The 21196-nt window shown below is 39.8% G+C and overlaps 3 protein-coding genes and 1 non-coding gene across 4 annotated transcripts; 3 read left to right on the top strand and 1 right to left on the bottom strand.

Moving 5' to 3' along the window:
* The first annotated feature begins 1073 nt into the window (after positions 1-1073).
* Positions 1074-1949, top strand: LOC128375633 (syntaxin-11-like). Its single transcript, XM_053336017.1, has one exon. The coding sequence runs from the start codon at positions 1074-1076 to the stop codon at positions 1947-1949; it is 876 nt and encodes a 291-aa protein (XP_053191992.1).
* A 1304-nt stretch (positions 1950-3253) lies between these two features.
* Positions 3254-6297, top strand: stx11a (syntaxin 11a). The gene is made up of 2 exons (XM_053335724.1): positions 3254-3382; positions 4804-6297. Exon 2 carries the CDS (start codon positions 4809-4811, stop codon positions 5691-5693), a length of 885 nt encoding a protein of 294 aa, XP_053191699.1. The 5' UTR covers positions 3254-3382; positions 4804-4808; the 3' UTR covers positions 5694-6297.
* Positions 6298-7433: 1136 nt separating this feature from the next.
* Positions 7434-7516, top strand: trnal-uaa (transfer RNA leucine (anticodon UAA)). The gene has a single exon. It is a non-coding gene; the product is annotated as a tRNA-Leu (tRNA).
* A 3381-nt stretch (positions 7517-10897) lies between these two features.
* On the bottom strand, positions 10898-14601 carry fbxo30a (F-box protein 30a). Its single transcript, XM_053335565.1, has 2 exons — positions 12598-14601; positions 10898-12472 (listed from the first exon to the last, which is right to left on the bottom strand). The coding sequence occupies exons 1-2, from the start codon at positions 14599-14601 to the stop codon at positions 12269-12271; spliced, it is 2208 nt and encodes a 735-aa protein (XP_053191540.1). The 3' UTR covers positions 10898-12268.
* Positions 14602-21196: the final 6595 nt, after the last annotated feature.

Raw genomic sequence — 21196 nt, 5'->3', positions numbered from 1 at the left:
TCTGGCTCTGGCTTGAGAGGCGCTTTCTAAAGTCGAAGAAAACAACCCTGATGGTTTCTGATGATTATCTTGTGTTTGACTTGAGAATTGAGATATATGACAGAAAGCTGGAGGCATGATGTTTCAAAGATGAGGGCATTAACAGAGAAGGTCTATTATGTTGTCTTAAAGGAATAGTAGGATCCAGCATCTGATTCTTTTATTGATTTTTAAAAAGACTCGTCACAGATGATTGATATCGATCATTTCATCACATAGAGCCGTGTCAAGTTTCTACTTCCGGTAAGAAAGGTGTCTTCAGAGTTGCCATACTCCAAAATTCCTTTTTTTAAAGACTTTATTTGTCATAATTTTCTATGTTATGCACTCTGGTTCACAACTTTTTGGGGTGACTGCATAAAATGATTCAGTGTATAAACTCTTGTTACAGGTTTACAGGTTTAGTCCACCAAAGACAACTAGTTTGCACTTATTTATACACTCTCATAGCTCAGCTGAAAAGTTCCACATTTAGTGCTTTGTGTTGTTGTGTAATGATATTGATAACTTGATGTTGCAGCTGACTTTGTGGTTTTTAACATGATGTGGCTTTTTTGTGCGTGCATCTTTGTTTAATTTGTATTAATGGTGGAATTTTACCTACAAAAAGTGTTGCAGGCATACTGCTGCAGAGAACTGAATGATTTAAGAATGAGGCCTCTTGACTGTTTTGTATGGATTGGTTTGATTCAGTGGTGTGCTTACTTATCATGCACATGACCTCATACATCTGGGTGACCCCAGAACATTATAAATATGATGTTATGTGTCTTTCTTTAAGCTCTAAAAAAGGAGCACATTTGTGAAAACATGCTTCTAAAGTGATTTTCCCTCTTTACATCTCAGATTGCTCCATTTCTTAGAGACTTAAAGAGGTAAAAATATCAGTAGCTATTTACAAGAAATAAGCAAAATTAGAGAAGAAAATGTGCAGGAGCAGAATGATGTTTTTATTCTTTATTGTCTCATTCATTATCTTGTGTCCCCTTGACTTGATCAATCTTGCATTTCTTTGTGTCATCTTCCTTTCAGACATGAGAGACAGGCTGGGGCACCTCCAACAGGAGCAAGCTGACTCTGAGGACTTCAGCACAGTGGAGCTGGACAACCTGTCAAATTATGGAGCAGCAGCAGCAACAGCAGCGACAGAATCACATTCTGACCAGGAGCTGAATCACGTCCTAGAGGAGGCCCAGGACATACGTCTGGAGATCCAGCAGATCCAAAACGACATCAGTGATTTGAAGGATGTGAACTACCAGACTTTGAACAAGACCTCACACTTCAGCGCAATAAAGCGGGACTCCAATGCAATCGGGGCAGATGTTAAACACAGGGGAAAGTCCGTGCTGCAGCGGCTGCACATGATGAATGCTCTCAGGGGTGAACTCGAGGCTCAGCGTGGCAGCAGTGACCCTACAGCACGTATTGCTCGAACACAGTACCAATGTCTCAGCAATGCTCTGCGAGAGGTGATGTCCAACTACAATGACACAGAGATGAGCCACAGGGAGGCGTGTAAACGGCAGATACAGAGGCAGATGGAGGTGGTGGGCAGGGAGGTCAGTGAGGAGGAGCTGGGGGAGATGATGGAGAGCGGAGAGTGGAACGTGTTCAGCGACCAGCTGGAGGGCAAAACAGCCCGCTCTGCGTGCTTACAGATCGAGAGCCGTCACAAGGAGCTGCTGGACCTGGAGAAGAGAATCGAGGGGATCCAGGAACTGTTCCGGGATGTGGCTGTGCTCACACAGGAGCAGGGAGAAGTTGTCGAAAACATCCAGAAAAATGTCCAAAATACTGAAGTGATCGTTCAGGAAGCAGTGGTCCAGCTGGATAGAGCCACCAAATCTGATAAAAACAACCCCTTCAAGAGGCTGTTTTGTGGCTGCTTTCCATGTTTTTACAACTAGGTCTGATGAGGACCAATGGTTTTGGGACAGGTCTGCTTCTGGTCCATGTGATGAAAACCTTAAGACAATGTTTTCTATCATCTGTACCTTCACAAGGTCAAGAATGAACTTTGAACTTCAACTTTTAAGTTAAAGTAAAATGCTACTTACAATTCATGCAACAGTAAGAATAATTAAATGTCTGCATTGGATATAGAGCTGCAGCTCATAATTATCTTCGGTATTGATTAATCTGTTGTTTGGTCTGTAAAATATCTGAAAATTGTGAAAAAAAAGCCTAAGATGCAACATTTAATGTCTTGTTATGTTCCAACCTGCAGTCCACAACCCAAATATGTTCAGCTTATTATGAAAGAGGGCTAACGAACAATATATTCACATTTAAGAAGCTGTAACCAGGACTTTAAACACTTCTTCTTAAACAATGACTCAGCACAATGAATGAACTATCAACCATGATATTTTTCTGTCCATTAATTATATTATTTTTTGTTGTAACTGAACTTTTCTGAACTCTAAATAAATTTTACTGACCTTATTTACAGACTTTTATTTAAGTAACATACTAAACTGAGTAGTTTTACTTGTAATGGAGTATTTTTACAGTATGATTATTACTTCTTTACTAGATTAAAACAGTAGTTTGTAAACTTTTTCACCTCAAGGACCCCTAAAATGACACAAATTAGACCACAGATTACAGAAGTGTATTAAACCCATAACCAAAATAGTCATACATCCAATCACTGTGTTACTTATAGATGTATTCCCCTTTTTGCTCAGGATGCCACCTTCAGGACCCCTGACCCCACTTTGAGAACCACTTAATTAAGGGATGTGAATCCTTCCTCCACCACTGTCAAAAGCTCCAGCAGCCACTAAATGCACCTTGTCAGGAGACTATTTTATCATCTGCTGGTCGAAGTCAAGACTGAACTTTAAAACTGTTGGATAAAGAATTGTTTTAAAAAATAAATAAATAAATAAAATAAATAATAAATAATAAATAAAATAAAAAAATGGTTTCTCTCATTTACCACCCTGACAATAAACTGCTCAGGGATCGCAGTTTTAACATCCTTCCTTAGATGATTTGTGTCAGAAGTGCAAAGTCACCAGCGCGGTTTGTCATTCAAAGAGTCTTCTTGACTCAAAGCAGGGAAGCAGTGAAATGATGGGGGGAGGGAGGCGTGATCTTCCGCAGTGATAAATAGGCTACCTGTTGCACTATGATTCAAGCTGTCAGTGTGTCAGTATCATGTGTGACTACGAAGCCTCCCTCAAAGCACACTGACTCTTGACTCTTTGCACAATGTTGAAATTTTGCGATTATAACGGAATGAAAAAGAGGAAATGATTTTTTCCGCGGTCGCTTCTTCTGCTTTAGTGTGTTTAATAGTGTAAGACCGCCGGAGGAAAACATCACAAGCAAGGTATGTGTCTTCTGTTTAGTGTTACACGGTTATAATATTCAGTATATTGGCTGAAATACTCGATTACCTGATTTTATAGGCTCAGAAATCGCCACAGAGCTGCAGAACAGGCGTGTTTGTTTTCTTTTTTTTATTATCCTGCCAGTGATGCTAAAAGGGTTGTTAACCTGATTTATTTCCTGTTGTAAAAACATACAACATTTTGAACATTAACTACATGACACTAATGCTGGTTAAAGTGTTTGTTTCTATGCTTTTAAATCGACGCCTTGTATTTAATTTCTATCTGCGATGAAAACGTCTCAGCTGAGGAAGTAACTTTTGAGTTTCCTTTTGAGGAGCTACTCAACTGTCTATCTTAAGAAAGTATATATCGAAACTAGTAATCATTCAATGTTGTCTTGTAAAAATGTAGTTTTATAGGATTAAATGTTTGTTTTAATTTCATTTTCTATGTTATGCACTAAAATCCCATTAGTGACAGAAAGGGTTTAGACACAACCACACCCAGTCCATCCATCTGTCCCCAGAAAGCTACAATACATTAAAATGTCATATAATAATAAACAATAGAAATTACAGTAGAAAAAATTAGTTATTTACACATAGTATCCATAAAAGCTCATTTATGAAATTTAAGAAAATCTTGCACATATAGTTGGGTCCAAATTGGGTGGCAAAATAGGGTGTGAGAGATGTGCATATGCTCCTAAAGCTCACAGGATTTCCTCTTGTGGTTTATTTTGTTCTCTGTAGTTTTAAATGGAAACGTGATGTCAACCACCTGCCATGAGAAAGGGGGATTTAGATTTTTATAATAATGTCAAATAAGACAGGTGTTAAACTAAAAATACTTTATTTAAGTACTTAAATAAAGGCCCCTGCAACAGGAGTTCAAGACTTTCATTATATGGTCTTTAAGTGGTATTATCAGTGCACATTATATAGAAAATCCCCCCTGTCACTGTCACCTTATTATATATTTCATTATTAGATAAATTAGCATTTTACTGCTGTGGCTGGTTGAGGTGGAACTAGTTATACACTGTCTGCTTTATGTACAGTTGTGAAGTTTAGTATTTTAGTCCTGTGATTCCCAAACTTAGTATATCTCTCAACTAAGGCTTCAACAAAAGTGAGAGTATGCAAAGATCCTTAGTTAACTGAATCCTATTAAATGCCAAACACAATCTAAGGACAGATTTATCAATGCTGCAATAATAAGATGGTTGGACAAATATGGGTGGCATAAAGGAAAGGCTTGCTTTGCTATAGTGTTCCTAAATTGTGACCATATTTAAGATGCATTGGGATGTGGTAGGTTTGGTGCCAGATGATGAAATAGAAAGGAACTAAAAGTTCAAAAATAACTTGCAGAAAGGTTTAAAGAGGTCAGTAAAAGCTCCTGACTCCCCTTGCAGGTGAGATGAAGGACAGACTTGGTGAGCTGCAGACCGTCACCCCAAAGCCCGCATATGTGGAGCCCAGGCCCGATGAGGACAATGATGATGCAGAGGGCGAGATAGAGATGGAGCAACATGCCATCGTGTTCGAGGGAGACGATGTGATGGATGGCATCTACAAGGACGCCCAGGCGATGAGGAAAGAGATGCTGCTGCTCAAAATGGACGTGAAGCGTCTCGGAAAGCAGAACACCAGGTTCCTCACGTCCGTCAGGAGGATCAGCAGCATCAAACGGGACTCCAACGCGCTCGGACGTGACATCAAGGCCAGAGGGGAGCGCATTTACGCACGCCTGGAGAAGATGGGGAAGCTGAGCAAGCAGATGGAAGAGGATCACGGGCCTGCCTCAGCTCTGTCTCGAATGGTGCGCTCACAGTATGTCACTCTGACCCGCGCCTTCCACGACGCCATGTCTGAGTACAACGATGCCGAGATGGCGCAGAGGGAGAACTGCAAGACCCGCATCCAGAGACAAGCAGAGATCATGGGCAAGGAGGTGACCAGGGAGCAGATAGACGAGATGATCGAGACGGGCAAGTGGAACGTCTTCTCTGACAATCTCCTGCTGGAGGGGAGGACTGCCAGACACGCTCTAACGGAGATCGAGAACCGGCACAAGGAGCTTCTGGAGCTGGAGAGCCGCATCCGGGACATTCACGAGCTTTTCTTCCAGATGGCCCTGCTGGTGGAGGAGCAGGGCTGCATGCTGGATAATATAGAATCAAATGTGGGTGCAACTCAGGACTATGTTGCCAAAGCCACGATTCAGATCAAAAAGGCTGTGATCTACAAGAAAAACCATCCTTGTAAAAAACTGTTTTGCTGTTGCTTCCCTTGCTGCAAATGAGGCGGTATCAGTGTTATTTTTTTCTGTCAGTGTCCAGAGAATATCAAGATTAGATTCAAATCAGCTTCTTATGCAAAGATGCCTGTAATATTTTACTTTTGGTTTCTATATTTATTGAACTCAAATATAACAATGACCTCATTTTAAGGACTTGAATTGTAGGTAGAATATATAAATATAAATTTCACATCCTAGTATCATTTTCTTTACTGTGCTGGTCTAAGAAAAAAATCTGCATGTCAAACCACACGTCCACATGCAAATTTGTGCAATGTGATATGAGTGACACATTTCCTGAATCTTAATTAGAACAGCTCTATTACTGTAAAGAAATCTAAGCCATAATTTAACGCATAACTCTCAGCTTTGTACCTACACTTTCAGCTTTTATGTTTTCTAATGTTGTGATAGATTATTTCTAAATAAATGCCTACATGTGGGCGGTTTTTGACAACCTGAATGTAACATAACTGGAACTTGTCTACTTCTTATAGCCATTGCTAAAGAGGTCTTTAGTAATGGAGTGAACACAACATAGCCTCTGATTGTGGTTAGATGGGGAAACAAGATAGTTTAGAGTGAATTGTGCAACTTTTCGATGGCTGTCCACCACAGTTATTATCATCAGCTCGAGGCCAGAGCTGACTGTTTCTTCAGATCTCTTGCTTCACAGGAAAAAAGAAAAAGACTTTGTGTTTCTTCCATTTATCAGAGATGAACCTGTATGATGAGATTTTCAGTCCCTGTACTAGTAGCAGTGTTAGTAGGAATTTCTGACACAACTTCACCAACTTGCATGGTGGTGTATAGAGAAGGAAATAAGTCTGTAAAGGTCAAAACTCCAGTGGAGCTGCAGCAATTCATTGCTTAGTCAATTGACAGAAAATAATTTGCCTACCTTTTTTATAATTAATTAATTATGTTAAGAAAAAAAGTCTAAATTCTCTGATTCCACCTTCTGACATGTGAATATTTTCTGGTTTCTTTACTCTGTTATGATTGTAAACGAGAATATCTATTAACAGAAGATATTTAGAGATGTCACCTTGGGCTTTGAGGAAAAAAAGCATAATTTTTTCACCATTTTCTGACACTGTATAGACCAAACAGCTAATCAATTAAATTAGAAAATAACTGACTGATGAATTTACAATACTCATTAGTCACAGCCATGAACTCCACATGTGAGTCAGCTAGAATGTAGGGCAGGTTTTCTCAGATTTGTCTACACAAAAGGGGCTTTCAAATTAATGTGTACACACAGTATGTTCACTCAGGCAGTGTGCCAACAATAAAGAATGGGAAACTAATCAGGTCAGGAGTACTTTCTGTTTGCATAGCAGGCCTTTATCTCTGTCCTGTGAGTGAAATGATAGTAGAAATAAAAAAAGAGCTTTATTTTCTGTACCTGTAGCAGCAGCCCATCACTCACTGGGGGATTCCCACTTATCAAATGGTGAAGTGGGGCTGAGAGCATCACTCCTCAAATTGCACATGAACGACACCAGTGGGTGTTTGCAGAATAGCTGCCTCTGCTCAGTGTTGAAACGGGTGTCAGGACCGTGATGATTGCACTTCCTCAGCAGCTCTGTGTGGTTTGTGGTGGCGGGCATTTTACTGGCAGCGTGACTGGCTTTATTTGCACTGAGGCGCCGGGAGTTTACTTAGGTGGACATTACCTGTTATGTCGTTGTCACGGTACCCGAAATCCTCTTGTTTGACGTAGGAGGTGCTGTCGTCACCAGGATGGCCGAGTGGTTAAGGCGTTGGACTTAAGATCCAATGGACAATAGTCCTCGTGGGTTCGAACCCCACTCCTGGTAAACACCTGCAATTTTAACCAGATCACGTGCGCAGGTTATCACGACAACTAACAATAGATTGAGCGTGAAGACTACATTTAGCAGTTGCTATCCTTAGAAAAGCTGCTGTGTTAATGCGAAGTTGCAAATAATAGTCCGCCTACATTTGCCACCAACAAGGTTTTTTGGGTTTTGTTTTCTCTTGTATATCTAATCTAAAGATTCCTATTGGATTCCAGTATTAGATTTGGAAATATATTAGCAATAAAGTGCAAACAGTGATAAAGTGAGTGCAAGTGCTGATAAAGTACAGTGATCTTGTATGACGTGCAGTCAGATTATAAATCCAGGGGAGGTGCTCACATCTGTCCAGAGCAGGTGAGCAGTGACTGTTTGATGATCATGTTGCTGTTGATTACAATCTGCTTGTTTTCCCAGAAACTTTAAACACACAACACGGACATATTGCTGCCACTTAAAATAGGAATCATTTTTCTGCACCACTTTGTGATTCTCTTGTGTCAAACCAGTTGTTTCTCAATACAGTTTGACAACAAAATGCACTATTTATAAATTGTATATGATCATGGGGGCCCAAGCCTGTTGGAAAACTCAGGAAAAACACAGAGGGGGGTTTGGTTTGTCTGTTCTGGGCTACTGTACAAACATGGCATTGCAACATGGAGGCCTCCAAGGAAGAGGACCTGCTCAAACGGGTTCATTCTAAGGTAACAAAAACACCTTTATTCTTATTTTCATGTGATTACACACTTATTAAAACATACGTATCAATGGTATATTCAGTTTCTGCCAGTTGGTCCCCCTAAATACACACTGGTCCTTCAAAGGAGGCGTTAGGAAACCACAGGGGAAGCACCTTGAGTCAGCTGGTGACAAGCAGCACAGCATATCTGTAAAAACAGGGTTATGAAAATGAGTTTCCATTTCCTCTAAATCTAAATTCAAGGCAGCATTCATATCTGTGTGAAATGTAAACAAACACCAGCTCCACCCATAACTGTAACACTACTGAACTGAGACGAGGCCACATTAGACAACATGTTGTTCTTCTGGTGATATAATGGTCAACACAAGGGCAAACAGGTCTGTTATGGCAGTAATTATTTTAAAAACGTTTATTTATATCACTATTCAATCACAGGTGAATAAAGCCTACATGTTATTGTATTTAACATTGACAGAGCTTTAAATATACTTGTTCTGCACTGTCTAAATACAACACAGTGAGGACTGCAGTAATATTTCTGTCTGGACACAGCAGATGTTAAATTGTATCAATGTAGTGCCATCTAGTGGTGAAGGATGGGAACATTTTGTTATGAGTCTAAAGTGGCCACATTACTTCTATTTTATTGTAGTGAAACAGCAGTGCATCACCTGTTTGCACTAGCAGGGAAAGTCAAATTCATTATCATTAATCACTCTATTAGACAAACTAAACCTCAAACTTTACTGAACTGAAAAAAGCAATGTTTCAACCTTCCTCTATAACTTTATTTTGGAAGTACTTACATTTTAGATAAAGTATCTAGCTGATTACATATCCAGTGTACAACCACTTTCTATTCTTCCTTTATTTAATCTGTTATCACACACCTGCAGGATGTGCACACAGTTGCCTTTTGGTAATTTTCATTTTTACCAGGAAGTTCCCTGTTTAAAGAGCACTTTACGGCAGGTGATCTGTGTTGTTCAGGTTACATTTAAATAGCTATTGAAATGTCACTGCTGTACTTAAGTTGTTGATGTGATGTTGATGTGTATATTTTCATTTTTTTATTTAAACTTAGGTGATGTATTTTTGAGTTAAATGATTTTTCAGTTTTAGGATGAACGTCTTGTAACACCTCGGGACCATGCTGGAAATAACTGTTTTCACTTATCCCTTGGATTTTACTTTGTACCTGTAAACCATGAATAAGTCATGGGATTTGTGGGATTTGGCAGGAATGGAAACCTTCAGTCTTGGTCCTTGAAAGTTTTTATACACTGAAACATTGAGAAATACAAGGTAAAAAACAAACAACAACAAAAAAAGACAAAACAAACATTTAAAAACCGAGAGCCTCTTTATTAAAATGCTTCAAAAGTCAAACAAATGAAGCTGGCAAATTGTGGTGAAAACACACTTCAGCAGGAGTGAAAACAAAACTTAAAACGCTGATAAAAATGTTGATACACTCCAGGTGTCTGCAAAGACTGACTGCAAAACTAAACAACAAAAGAAATGTGCTGCAGAAATTAATTTTACTTAACATTGAATGAACCTCAGTAGAGCAAAAGACTGATTAAATGCTCAGGTTCTCCCCTTCTACTCACACATTTCACAAAATTAATCCCGATATAAGATTTTAAAAAACGTAACTTAATATGAAAATGTACTAAAACCTACGAACTGTGCCTGAGAAATAAACTGTATAAATGACTCTGCAACTGGACTGATACATTTTTTTTTTCCAAAGACACCAAACTCAAACATGCAAAACATGAGGGAGTATAACTCCTGCTACTTGAGCACAGACAACCCCCAGCAAAAGGATTCAAATTTTACAGTACATGCCTTCATGTGCAAATCATCAAATACCAATCTCGACGTTACAGAGGCAGATTTTTTTTTCTTCCACAAAAAAAAAAAAAAAAGAAGAGTACCAGTACAAAAAAACAAAACAAATAAATCAAACATAGATTGGGACTTCTCAACATTGCCTGGGCTTTACATCAAACTTCAAATATATAAAAAAAAACAACAACAAAAACACACATTTTTCTTAAAGGAATATCAGTTTTTCCCCTCCTTATATCAAATCAGTTACTCGTTTTGTGACATTTTCAGCTTTTTAGCAAAACATTTCTTAAACCAAACTTAAAAAAAAAAAAAAAACCTACAAACTGTAAAAAGGTGTTCAACAAGCCTGATCACTCCACTTAAAACAAGATTCAAACTGCTTTTTTTTGCTGACTGGACTCTTGGTGTGCAAAGCTTGTCACGTCATACCCAAGACTCCTCGAGGCTGAAATCGCTGCCAAAAAGGTGCTTCAACTGAGTACTGAGTAAAAAAGTCTGAATATTTATGTCAATGTGATATTTCAAGTTTTACAAAAAATATCTAAAGCCCTGTTATTACTTTGTCATTATGGGGGTATTGGATGTGGCCTGCGACGTAATGAAATGGTGGGTGGGGGAGGGGGTGAAGGGATCTGAATTCTTTCTGAATGTAATTTGTTAGTCCAGCACTGCAACCCACACTATTATGTTATAATAATACTGAGTGGTACACCAGTCAGCTCTAAGACCGCACCATAATCAAGTAGCTGACGAGTCAACATGTCACTGTCAGCTGTTTCCTTGACTACACACACACACACACACACACACACACACACACACACACACACACACACACACACTGCTAGTGTTGGTCAGCACCTACTGACAAAGCTTCATGCTAAAACCCTGAGACACCAACATTTGAACACAGTGGACGTGTAGTGCCCAAACAAAAAGAGAAAAAAAAAATCAACCATGATAAATAATGATTATAAACTAAATTAGTTCTGCTTATTAGTTGGAGGGAAGTGTGTGCCCGTTATACTTCTTAACACCTGGCCTGCAGGGTTTTCTGAGGACTGACAGAGCTTTGTGCTCACTAACCACAGTCGCTGATGTATTCTTAAACTCAATGATTCATTATACATTCATTATTTTACTAGTTGCTACACTTTGTTTTTGGATAAAAGAACCTACAAAAAGTTGCTGGTTTCGTGTCAAAAGTAGCTGGTTGAAGAGACAAAACACAAGCCAATCGCAGCTAAAATGTACTGCCTGGTTTTGGCTGGTGAGTAGTGTTATTTCATCTCTCACCTGACTAATACGCCAGCCCATTAGTCAGAAGTGAGAGAAAAGAAAAGATGGACCACCATTGTTACAGATATAACTTCAGCAGCATGTGCCAAACCACAAAAACACACTACATTTAAAAACACCACACATGATGGTGACATGCTTATGCTGGTGAACACAAGTCAACAACCTCAGTGAATATATTCAGCCTGTAAAAATGGCATACATTGTGCACAGCTACAACAGATGTTTGGTCAGTCTTAAAATGTAGAATTAAAGCCATTAAATCTATGAGCTCTAAGCAGTACACATATGGTCGCTCTAGGTATCAGGATAAGATATAAAAACCGTGCAAGATACCAGTAAACTGTTCCAGCTAGAAGCAGCTGAGAAATCTCACTGAGATGTTCTGAACAACCTCATGACTAGAAGATCAAGTGTATCACGAGTTAAGGCTCTACTCTTACCTCCAATGTAGCACAGTACTGACTTTTGATATAAAAATAAAAAATCCTACATCAAAACATCTGATTATTTACACAAAGTCAGGGTAGATAAGGGTACAACACTGGTATTCATAAATCCACCACAGTGGAAGATTCAAGGCTAGCTCTTCAATTTCCTTTGATAACAGTGCTGATTAGTGATTGCAGCATGTCAGCCTCGGCTGAAAAAATAATCGGCCCCACACTGGCTTTGTCTTATTTATGGGAGTGAAGTTTTTCTTTCACTGTGAAGCAACGAACAACAAACAGTTTCTGACTTCCAACCAGGAGTTTTCCGTCTTTCTGAGGTTGGGAGTGACTGATATTTCTAACATCTGTAAACACTGGAGGAAAACGCGTCTGTATTTCAGTTGTGATGGTCTCAAATGTCAAAAAGCTGGCTTCATCTTATAAAAAAAGGATCACTTATGCTACTGGTTTGAGAACCGAACGTAAACACCTCCCCTCTTTTGTGAGCTCTCTGGTGAAACACATGCACGGCAGAGGGATCGCCTCTTCCCGACGGGCAATCGTATTGAACTTGCACTTTTTGAGGTGGTCGGCCATGCTGGCAATGTTGGCAAACTTCCACTCGTTCACTGTACCGAAAGCTGTGCTGAATCTCCACACCTGAGGGACAAAAGACGGAGAATTGACCTTTACTTCTCATGCAGTAGGATTAAAGTTAAAGCAACACGGCAGACATATTAAGCTGCTTAACTATCAATTAATTATTAAAAGACTGAATGACTAACCTTGTCTGTGATCTGCCATGAAGGAGACCCATCAGCGCGCCGTTTCTTCTCCCACAGCAGGACGACCATGCCTCGCATCTGGAGCAGGCTGGCACACACGTCCCTCATGGTGCGGGACACTCTGGACAGCTGACACAAACTGAAGCTGTCCAGGAAGCTTGCTACATGTTGCAACACCTCAAATGGAAGACTGCTGAGTTGATCACACTTAGATCCAAAGTGGCAGGTGTTTTTTACGACCCCATTTTTGGGGGGTTGACCAGGCTGAACCCCGAAAGAGCCGAGGTGCCTGTCATGGATGATTCTGAAGCCCTGTACGGACGGGCAGAATCGTCTTTGGGAGTAGGTGCAGCCGTAATAGGCTAAGGGGCAGCGTTGCTCCATCCAACCATTGAGTCCAGCGTGGATATCCCCATGAACATTTTTGAAATGAGACGAGAACTCATCCCGCCGGAACAGCTGCCCGCACACAAATGTGAACATGGAGCGCTGCTTCGTTTGGTATCGAGCCACGCATTCGAGCACCAGGTCCAGTCTGAGGGTGTGGAAGGGGCTTGGGTTGGAAAGCTGTGGGCTGGCGTGATCGCACGCCGAGGCTGAAGCGATATCTCCCACCATGGTGTTGGTTGCGAGGATGGCTGAAGGGAAGGAGAATGTCTGTGTACCAAAGTCAATGTGGTAGCCATCTACAAACCTGCTGTCTGAGATTCCTCGGCCTCCCGGAGAGTCGCCAAGGCAAAATAGCAACGCAGCGGTGATTAGATCAATGCCGTGGAGCCCCATGGGGTCGTCGGCTACTTCCAGGTCAGATGTGTCTACTGCCTTGTCCTCCATCTTTGCTCTGAACAAGTACGGGTCTGACAGCAAAGCCCGGCGTCCGTTAAATGTAAACATGCTTATCCCTCTAAGCACTTCTACGTTCTGTAGTTTGCGCTCCAAGCACCTATACCTGAGTTCAGTGGGCAAATGTTGCAAGAAGTTGTTTCTCACGTGATCAGACAGCAGGAATGGCAATGGAGGTGAAAGTGGTTCTTGCTGAGGAACAGGAGGTTCCAGTGCAACAACAGGCATGTAATTCTGAGGCATCTCTGGCCAGACAAGGTTGGAACCGTTTATTGGTTCGCTGATAAGATCTTCTTTCTCTTCGAAAAACAACTCCACAAAATCATTTTCTTCCACCCAACTAATACCGTCGTCTTCATCCGTCCCCACTGCACAATCCACTCCGCCGACAGCTCCGAGCTCACACTCTGAATCAGAGTCACTATCTTGCATGTCTACGTTCTTCCCACCTTCAGCGACATAATCAGTGTGACAATCACCATTTCCCCCATTGTGGATCGCTCCGTTCTTATCGGTCTGTTCCCCATTTAAATTTCCAACAATTACTTCAATGTCCTTTGAATTAGTGAGGATGTCCAAGGCTGCTGCTAAACTTCTACTTGTCTCCACCGAGGCCCTATACAACTCATTATAAGGCTCCTCTTCCATTTCCACTGCTCCATTACTCAGCACTGTCTCTGTTACACTTGATGCAGTGGCCATTTTGTCACTTTCATCTGACTCCTTATCTCCGTTCTTTGACACATTGGTCGTGACCTTCAAGGACTCTAACAGCATCCTCTGATCCTGCAGGGCCAAGGCCATATCTAGCTGCTCTACCTCATCAAAGTCTTTGCTCAAGTTTTCATAGGACTTGCGATCGGCGTAGCTCACAGGCCAGCGGTTCCACTCCATAGTACAACACACTATACTTGCCGGGCAAGTTTCAAGGTGTTGTGCCATCTTGATCCTCGCAATAAAGAAAGGGCAGCCAAATCCACTGTTTAAACATGGCAGCCGCTCATATGGACACAGTAAACGATGTTCCTCAAGCTTGCATGAGTGGAAAACTGCCCCACAGACGAGGGGGCAGCCAATGAGGTCACAGGAAACACCTGTCTCTGGTCTTACCATGCATCTTCTGTTGATGCATTTAAGGCAATGGGGGTGAAGATTCTCCATTTTGACTTGATTGCTCCTTGCCCAACTGGTTCTGGCAGGGGAAAGGGTGGGGGGGCAAAGAGTTCAACTCTGAAACAAAGACAGAAAAAAATATATTTGTTTCATGAGCTTTGACAAAGTACACACATGCAATGGCTATTACATGCAACCCTAAAACATAACACACAAACACAGGTCCCATGCTTGCACAGTAATCTGCAACTACACGTGTTTTCTCAGTGCATGTTTACTAAACCTTTATGCGGTTCAGTCACATTTCACAACAGTCCTCTAAGGTTTCATGGTGACACCGGTTCTTCCAGGACTTCAAGGCAAACCTGACCCCTCACCTTTAGGCTCTGGGAACCTACTCTTTCTTCATGAAGCTTGGTGACAAGTGAGTTAACTCTCTTTCAAACAAAACCAACAAAGTAAAATACCTCTGAGTCATTATTTGTGCGGCGTTTGCCTTGTATAAAAAGGGGATTTGTAGGATAAAGAAAGCTGGCTGAATTAACACAAAAACAATCATTTAAAGATCTGCTGCAAAGTCCAAACCGCAATACCACACAGGAGAGCTATTGTTCAAAGTATTTGGCCAGCAACAGCTAGCTTAATTACGCAAGCATGGCTAAAAACACAAACAACTCACAACACCGGCTGTTTCCAACAATTACCACTAATTATAGTTTTTAGCGCCAGTTGTATGTAATGACAGTCTGTTTCACTACTAAAACTATTTTTTAAAGATGAATGCACGACGGGTAAAGCTTGACAGATGAGTTACAAAACTTTGTTAAACAAAAGAGCATCAACAACATGGCCAGCCTTAGCTTCATAGCTTTAGCTGCTACACTTGTTAGCTGCTAGCTTAGAGAAAACTGCTTACCCGTACAACTCCCGGAGCGTCTTTTATATATAATATTTGACTTTTGTCAGCTGCGTCGACATCAACAAGCACGCAAACTATAATTTCACAAGCATCTCTGTCGTATTAAATTTGTCCAAATCTTCTTAGGATGATGTGAACTGGCTGCAGCTGGTTTTCTTCGGGCTCTGAGACCTTCGCCGCTCTGTGTTGATCCTGCTGCTGTGGGCACGCCGCGCCGCCCACGTCATCACGTCGATGACCAGTCACATTTTTAGGTTTTATGGACGCAGAGCTGTGAGACACTGAAATAGACAGACTGGGGGAATTACCCTGAGGACAGTTTTACATGCTATCATTCATAACATGTCTGTGCTATTGCTTTTAGATTTTAAATGGATACACAGACTCTTTGGCTCTTTTTCTCTCAAATCAAATTACATATAAAATAGATTGGTTGAATAAGATATGATAAGATGTATCTTTTTTAATCTCTCTTGGGAGTAGGGCTGGGTGATATGGGCAGAATCATACATCATGATAGTTTGACCAAATACCGTCATATCGATATTTTGACAATATTGAATTGATGACTATTGGTGTTTTCACAAAATATTGATGCAATGAGATTTATTTATAAATAATCATCAATATTGTGGATATGATGAATAAATGGATAAAGGCAAATAATAGAACAGTCTATTAAGTTCAGAAAATGACATCAATGTATTGTAATGCAGCCTTTAAAAGCAGGAAAAGACAACACTTATTCCATATTATGATATTACAATATCCAAAACCTAAGACAGTATCTATAAAATATCACAATATTGATATAATATCAATTTATTGCCCAGCCATATTTGGGAGAAATACAGCAGTACAGTGGGGGGAAAGTAGCAGTGTAAGGGTGAAAATGTGCTAAAAATAGAATCAACAATAAATAGGATAAAATTAATAAAATACTATATACAGTAAACTGGATCTTTGTGTAAATAAATCTTTTAAAACATTAAAAGTGGATTTGAGTCTTGAGAAGTGATTTGAATTTGATTAGGTAAGTGCAGTCAAAGAAGGATCTGGGGAGTGAGTTTCAGAGGGTGGGGGCAGCAACTGAGGAGGCTCTGACCTCCCCCCAACCCCGCACCTCCCCACCACCATGTCTGGTCCTTGGGAGAAATTTCAAGTTGACACAGCAGTACCGTGGGGGGAAAAAAGTAGCAGAGTAAGGGTGAAAGTGTACTAAAAATAGAATCAACAATAAATGGACAAAAGACAAAATAAATAAAATGCTTTACTTAAAGCTCCCTTCCACACATGTATTAAGACATGTAAAATGTAAAATAAAATGCTTTGCTTGGAACAATAATGTGTGTCTAATATACTTAAATATCCAGAATTTTTTTTTCTATTTCATACCCCACTTAATCAACTGATGTCACAAATGATGCTTGTACACCCACCCCTTAAAGATGAATGTTAAAGCAGCCTTTCAGTGTCAAACTCTGCACATATACATCATTCTGCACAGTGAAGCTCAAACATCCACAATGGAACAAAACATCTGATGAAAGTGAAAAGTTTCTCATTAGAAATTTAAAAAAGTTAAAGGGGCAAACCTACAAGCATTATTCATGACATTACAGCTAGTTTAAAAGACAATCATGGTCCATTAAACAACTGAGAATAAACCTTTCAGTGAAGGAGGCATCTGGAGGCGTCCAGCTGTTAAACTCTTGAGAATTAAAATATTTACAAATTCATGGATTCTGGGTTTTCAAAGAGGGAGAAGAACTAGTTGTAATTTAAAGAATTTGTAAGTGGGTATTTGAACTTTTTTTTGTGGAAAATACATCAACATAAATTATTATCAAAAGTGTATTTTTATATATCTTAAGACATGTCTGGAGGTGATCTTATAATAAAATAAAAAAGCTGGTAATATAACTCATTACTGTATATTTCGGTGAGGATGTGCCAATATCAAATGTTCATGCTACAATTATCGCAGGGAAAAATATAACAATAAACAGTATTAATCATGTTTCCTGAAATCCTAACCATAGTTAAATTACTTCACACCATTATTGGCTTGGACTTTATTCACTGAACAGTATATTCTAGTTTTATTTTAGACTCAGCATAAAAAATAACATTAAAAACAGTTAAATACTGTTCAAAATGTAAGAGAGCTGACTTGAAATTACTTCAAATGCATCTCATTGTCTGTGTTAGATTTTACGCACACACTCATATTTTGGAAATTCATGAATCTCAACTAATTAAATTGGTTGATTGATTTTTGTTAGGCAAGACATTTGCAGTAAGTGTTATCAGCTGGGTGTTAATAGTTAATGTTTAAAAGGCAGAGGCGTTTGTAAAGCACACAGAACATAATAAAAGTTATTCTGGGCTCTTACTAGCCACTTGTGACTAAACAAAATAAAACTGCTGCTGAAGGCAGGACTGCTCTGTGTTCATGGTTTGCTCTTAAAATGATGATAATCACTCTAATGACGGTCATAAAAATGGTTGGTGGTATTGATTGTCAGAATGTTTCCCCACAGTGTATAGTAGAAATGGTACACTGGCACATCTCCATATCTGTGTATATACTGTACATAACCACCTACTGTATGCATATGTATATAGATATGTATATGTATGTATGTATAAACAGTATTTCATAGATTTTTCAGTTTCTACATGTATAAATCCATTTTTCTCTAATTTTGCATGTCGATCTTTTTGAAGATTATTGTGTGTAAGTACATTGAGAGCCATTAAGCATACTTGTACTACTTCTGATTTCATGTATTTGATTTAATCTGATTTTAAAAAAGACCAAAACTAGCAATGACTTGATCTGTCTAACTTGTCTGTGCAGTCAGCGCCTGATATATCTGACTGCTCTGTGCCTCCACACCAACTATTAAAAACACAGGAGTCACAGTGTTGCACTCTGTGACATTTTCCCACATTAACATGAAAACAGACACAGTAATGTGTTTTGAGTCAGTCGCCCTTTCGAGGTGCTGTAAATACAGACTAATGTGAATTAATCCATGACTGAAATAGTCCACAAGAATGAAAGAAAGTCCCCTTGGAGTGATATTTACTAAAAACTACAGAGTCCTGATGATTTATAAAACTATTTGGATCTTATTAAAAATGAAACTATATATGTATGGCCTTTTTTTAATACATACATTTACATTTTAAGAGGGCATGAATGGGTTTAGGTCTGAGTGTCACAGACAAGCATTTAGAAACTGTTTCTTTTTGAGAATAAGAAAAATACAGAATAAAACAAACTTATGCTTTAAGTAAAAGTAGTAATTAGACATGTAAAAGTCCTGCATTTAAGCTTTTACCAAAGTAGATGTTCAAAAATATGAAGTATGAGGCAGAATGGCCCTTTTCAGAGTGTAATATATTATTGGATTATTATTACTGATGCTTTGCTTTATAAGAACCATTTAATGCTGTAGCTGATCAGCATGGAGCCATCTCTAATTACTTATACTCTTGGGTAGTTTAATCTATAACAGTCTATTTATCACAAGGTGATCATGTGCTTTGTAGTTAAATATCTGAATCTTCAAACCAACTATAGCTGCCAAATAATTGTAGTGGAGTAAAATTACCATATTTATCTCTCCAGTGTAGTGGAATCAAAGTATAAAGTAGCCTAAAATGTAAAAACACAAGTAAAAGTACCACTTTGAGGTATGTAAGCAGTTCAGTAAATGTACTCGCCACTGAGAATTAAATCAGGGACATTTGATGGAGACCTTTATTAGTTGATTTCTTACAAATGAAGAAAAGCATTATATAAAAAGAAACATTTGCAAGATTTTCATTATCATCATAAATCTATGTCCATTTGTCAGCTTGAAAAGGTCCCTGATTCATGAGGCCACCTCTGAGATGTGGTGGATGTTGGATAAGGTGAGCTGTGCCTCCCGGGCTGGGTAGAAACGTCTGGAGCGAAGCCACAGCCTCCCAAACACTCCTGTGATCAGCAGCAAGACGACCAGCAGCCCTGCGAGGACAAAGGTCTCCACAGGAGGGACTCCGCCTGCATCTGCAGGGAAAGGTGGTGCCACAATTTGCATATGAAGACAGTATCTAGAATCTATGTGTTTGAAGGCTTAAAAACTGGATCTCGAAAATGTAAACAAATGACAGAGATTATAAAAAAGGTGAAAACATACTCAGATTGGGCTTTTCAATATTGTTTAATAGTCGTCTGATTGGTCCATAAGACACTGTATGGGACAGAGGAATGTCTCTCCGCATCCTGATTAATCCATCTTCATTGGAGCAGTTCTGTCAAATAGTAGAATATGAAAGAAACAGAGATACTGTAAGCCTCAATGTCAGATAGTGTGTATTTAAAATCAGGACAGCTTAACTGCTAGCTCACATGGCTGAATAATAATTATAGGCTGTTGCGTCTATATTAAGGTTATAAGCTGCACATGCTACTTGTCTGAACCGGCCTCTGACTACCAGTTTGAGGAATGGGTGTTAAGCTCACTCACAGGCTGGCAAAGCCCCGGCGCGTTGTGGCAGATCTGGACATTGCAGTGAAGGAAGACATTGCTGTAAGAGCTGCCGACAAATTTAAACATTTGTATCCTGAACATGGCCTCTGGACCCTGGCCATTCTTCAGGACGCTCAGGGTTTGTTCGTTTGACAAGACCGGGCAGCTAAGGGAGGGAGGGAGACAAAGAAGTCAGAGAGGCCTGGTGGTAGTGAGGTTAAAATGAATACTGTACATGCCACTTTTATTTAAGGAACAGATATGAACTTGTCTGATGAATTGCAAAGCTAAGAAAATAATGCAAACATCATGTGAAGTGTTTCAACACGGCCATAGATTTATTTGAGTGTTTTCTGTCCTCTCATGGCTGTATTTCATTGCTGTGCTGTTGCTAACAGTACCAAATACTGCCTGGTTGTCAAGGACATGCACAGCTGTTGAACTGAAACGCATATGGCCTCTCAGGCAGGAGTCACATGACCAGGGCGCAGAGAGTTGTTGTTTGGCCAGCTCTCTAAGCAACAAACTCTCTTATTTCAGATTTCAACAGCTCCCCCATAAGAGGACTAAGCGCTATTTGGATGTGTGGTGGAATAACACGGCTAGAGTGCACATGGCATGCAGGTTTCAAAACGCCACCTATAAAGTATCTTGTGTGAATATATAAATCTCAACCTACTCATTTCACTTTTTTAGCTGCAGGATGGCAACATAAACAGCTCAATCTATATATCCATAGTGAGAGGAGTTTGTTTTTGCCCTGTTTGCTCTTATTACACAATACAAACTGCTTTTGTTTAAACAGAGCTGAGGCACACCTGTCTCTGATGAAGGTATACTGAATGTTGCTGTATGGATCACTTGTCGGTGTAGCCCAGCATCTCTCCATACGCAGCATCAGGTGAGCCGGTATCTATGAGACAGACAGACATACGAGTCAAGTCATTCTTCACACAAGGTAAACACATTTCCATAAAAGGGCAACGAAATGATGATGCAGAGTAAGTAAACAACAGCTGTACTAAGAGGTTATAACAACATGGCAGAGAAGAGCAGCGATCAAATGACTATTTTGTCACGGGTGGAGTGTTAGATTTCCAGCTTTGCCTGAAACATCCCACCACACAACATATTGCTTCACATCTTGTAACAACACGCTTAACCATATCCAAAAATAGCTGTCAATAGTGAGAAAGCT

Source organism: Scomber japonicus, chromosome 16, assembly GCF_027409825.1.
Source record: "Scomber japonicus isolate fScoJap1 chromosome 16, fScoJap1.pri, whole genome shotgun sequence".
In the NCBI taxonomy this organism is placed as follows: Eukaryota; Metazoa; Chordata; class Actinopteri; order Scombriformes; family Scombridae; genus Scomber; species Scomber japonicus.
The sequence above is the reverse complement of the archived record's forward strand: the minus strand, read 5'-3'. Positions and strand labels throughout refer to the sequence as shown.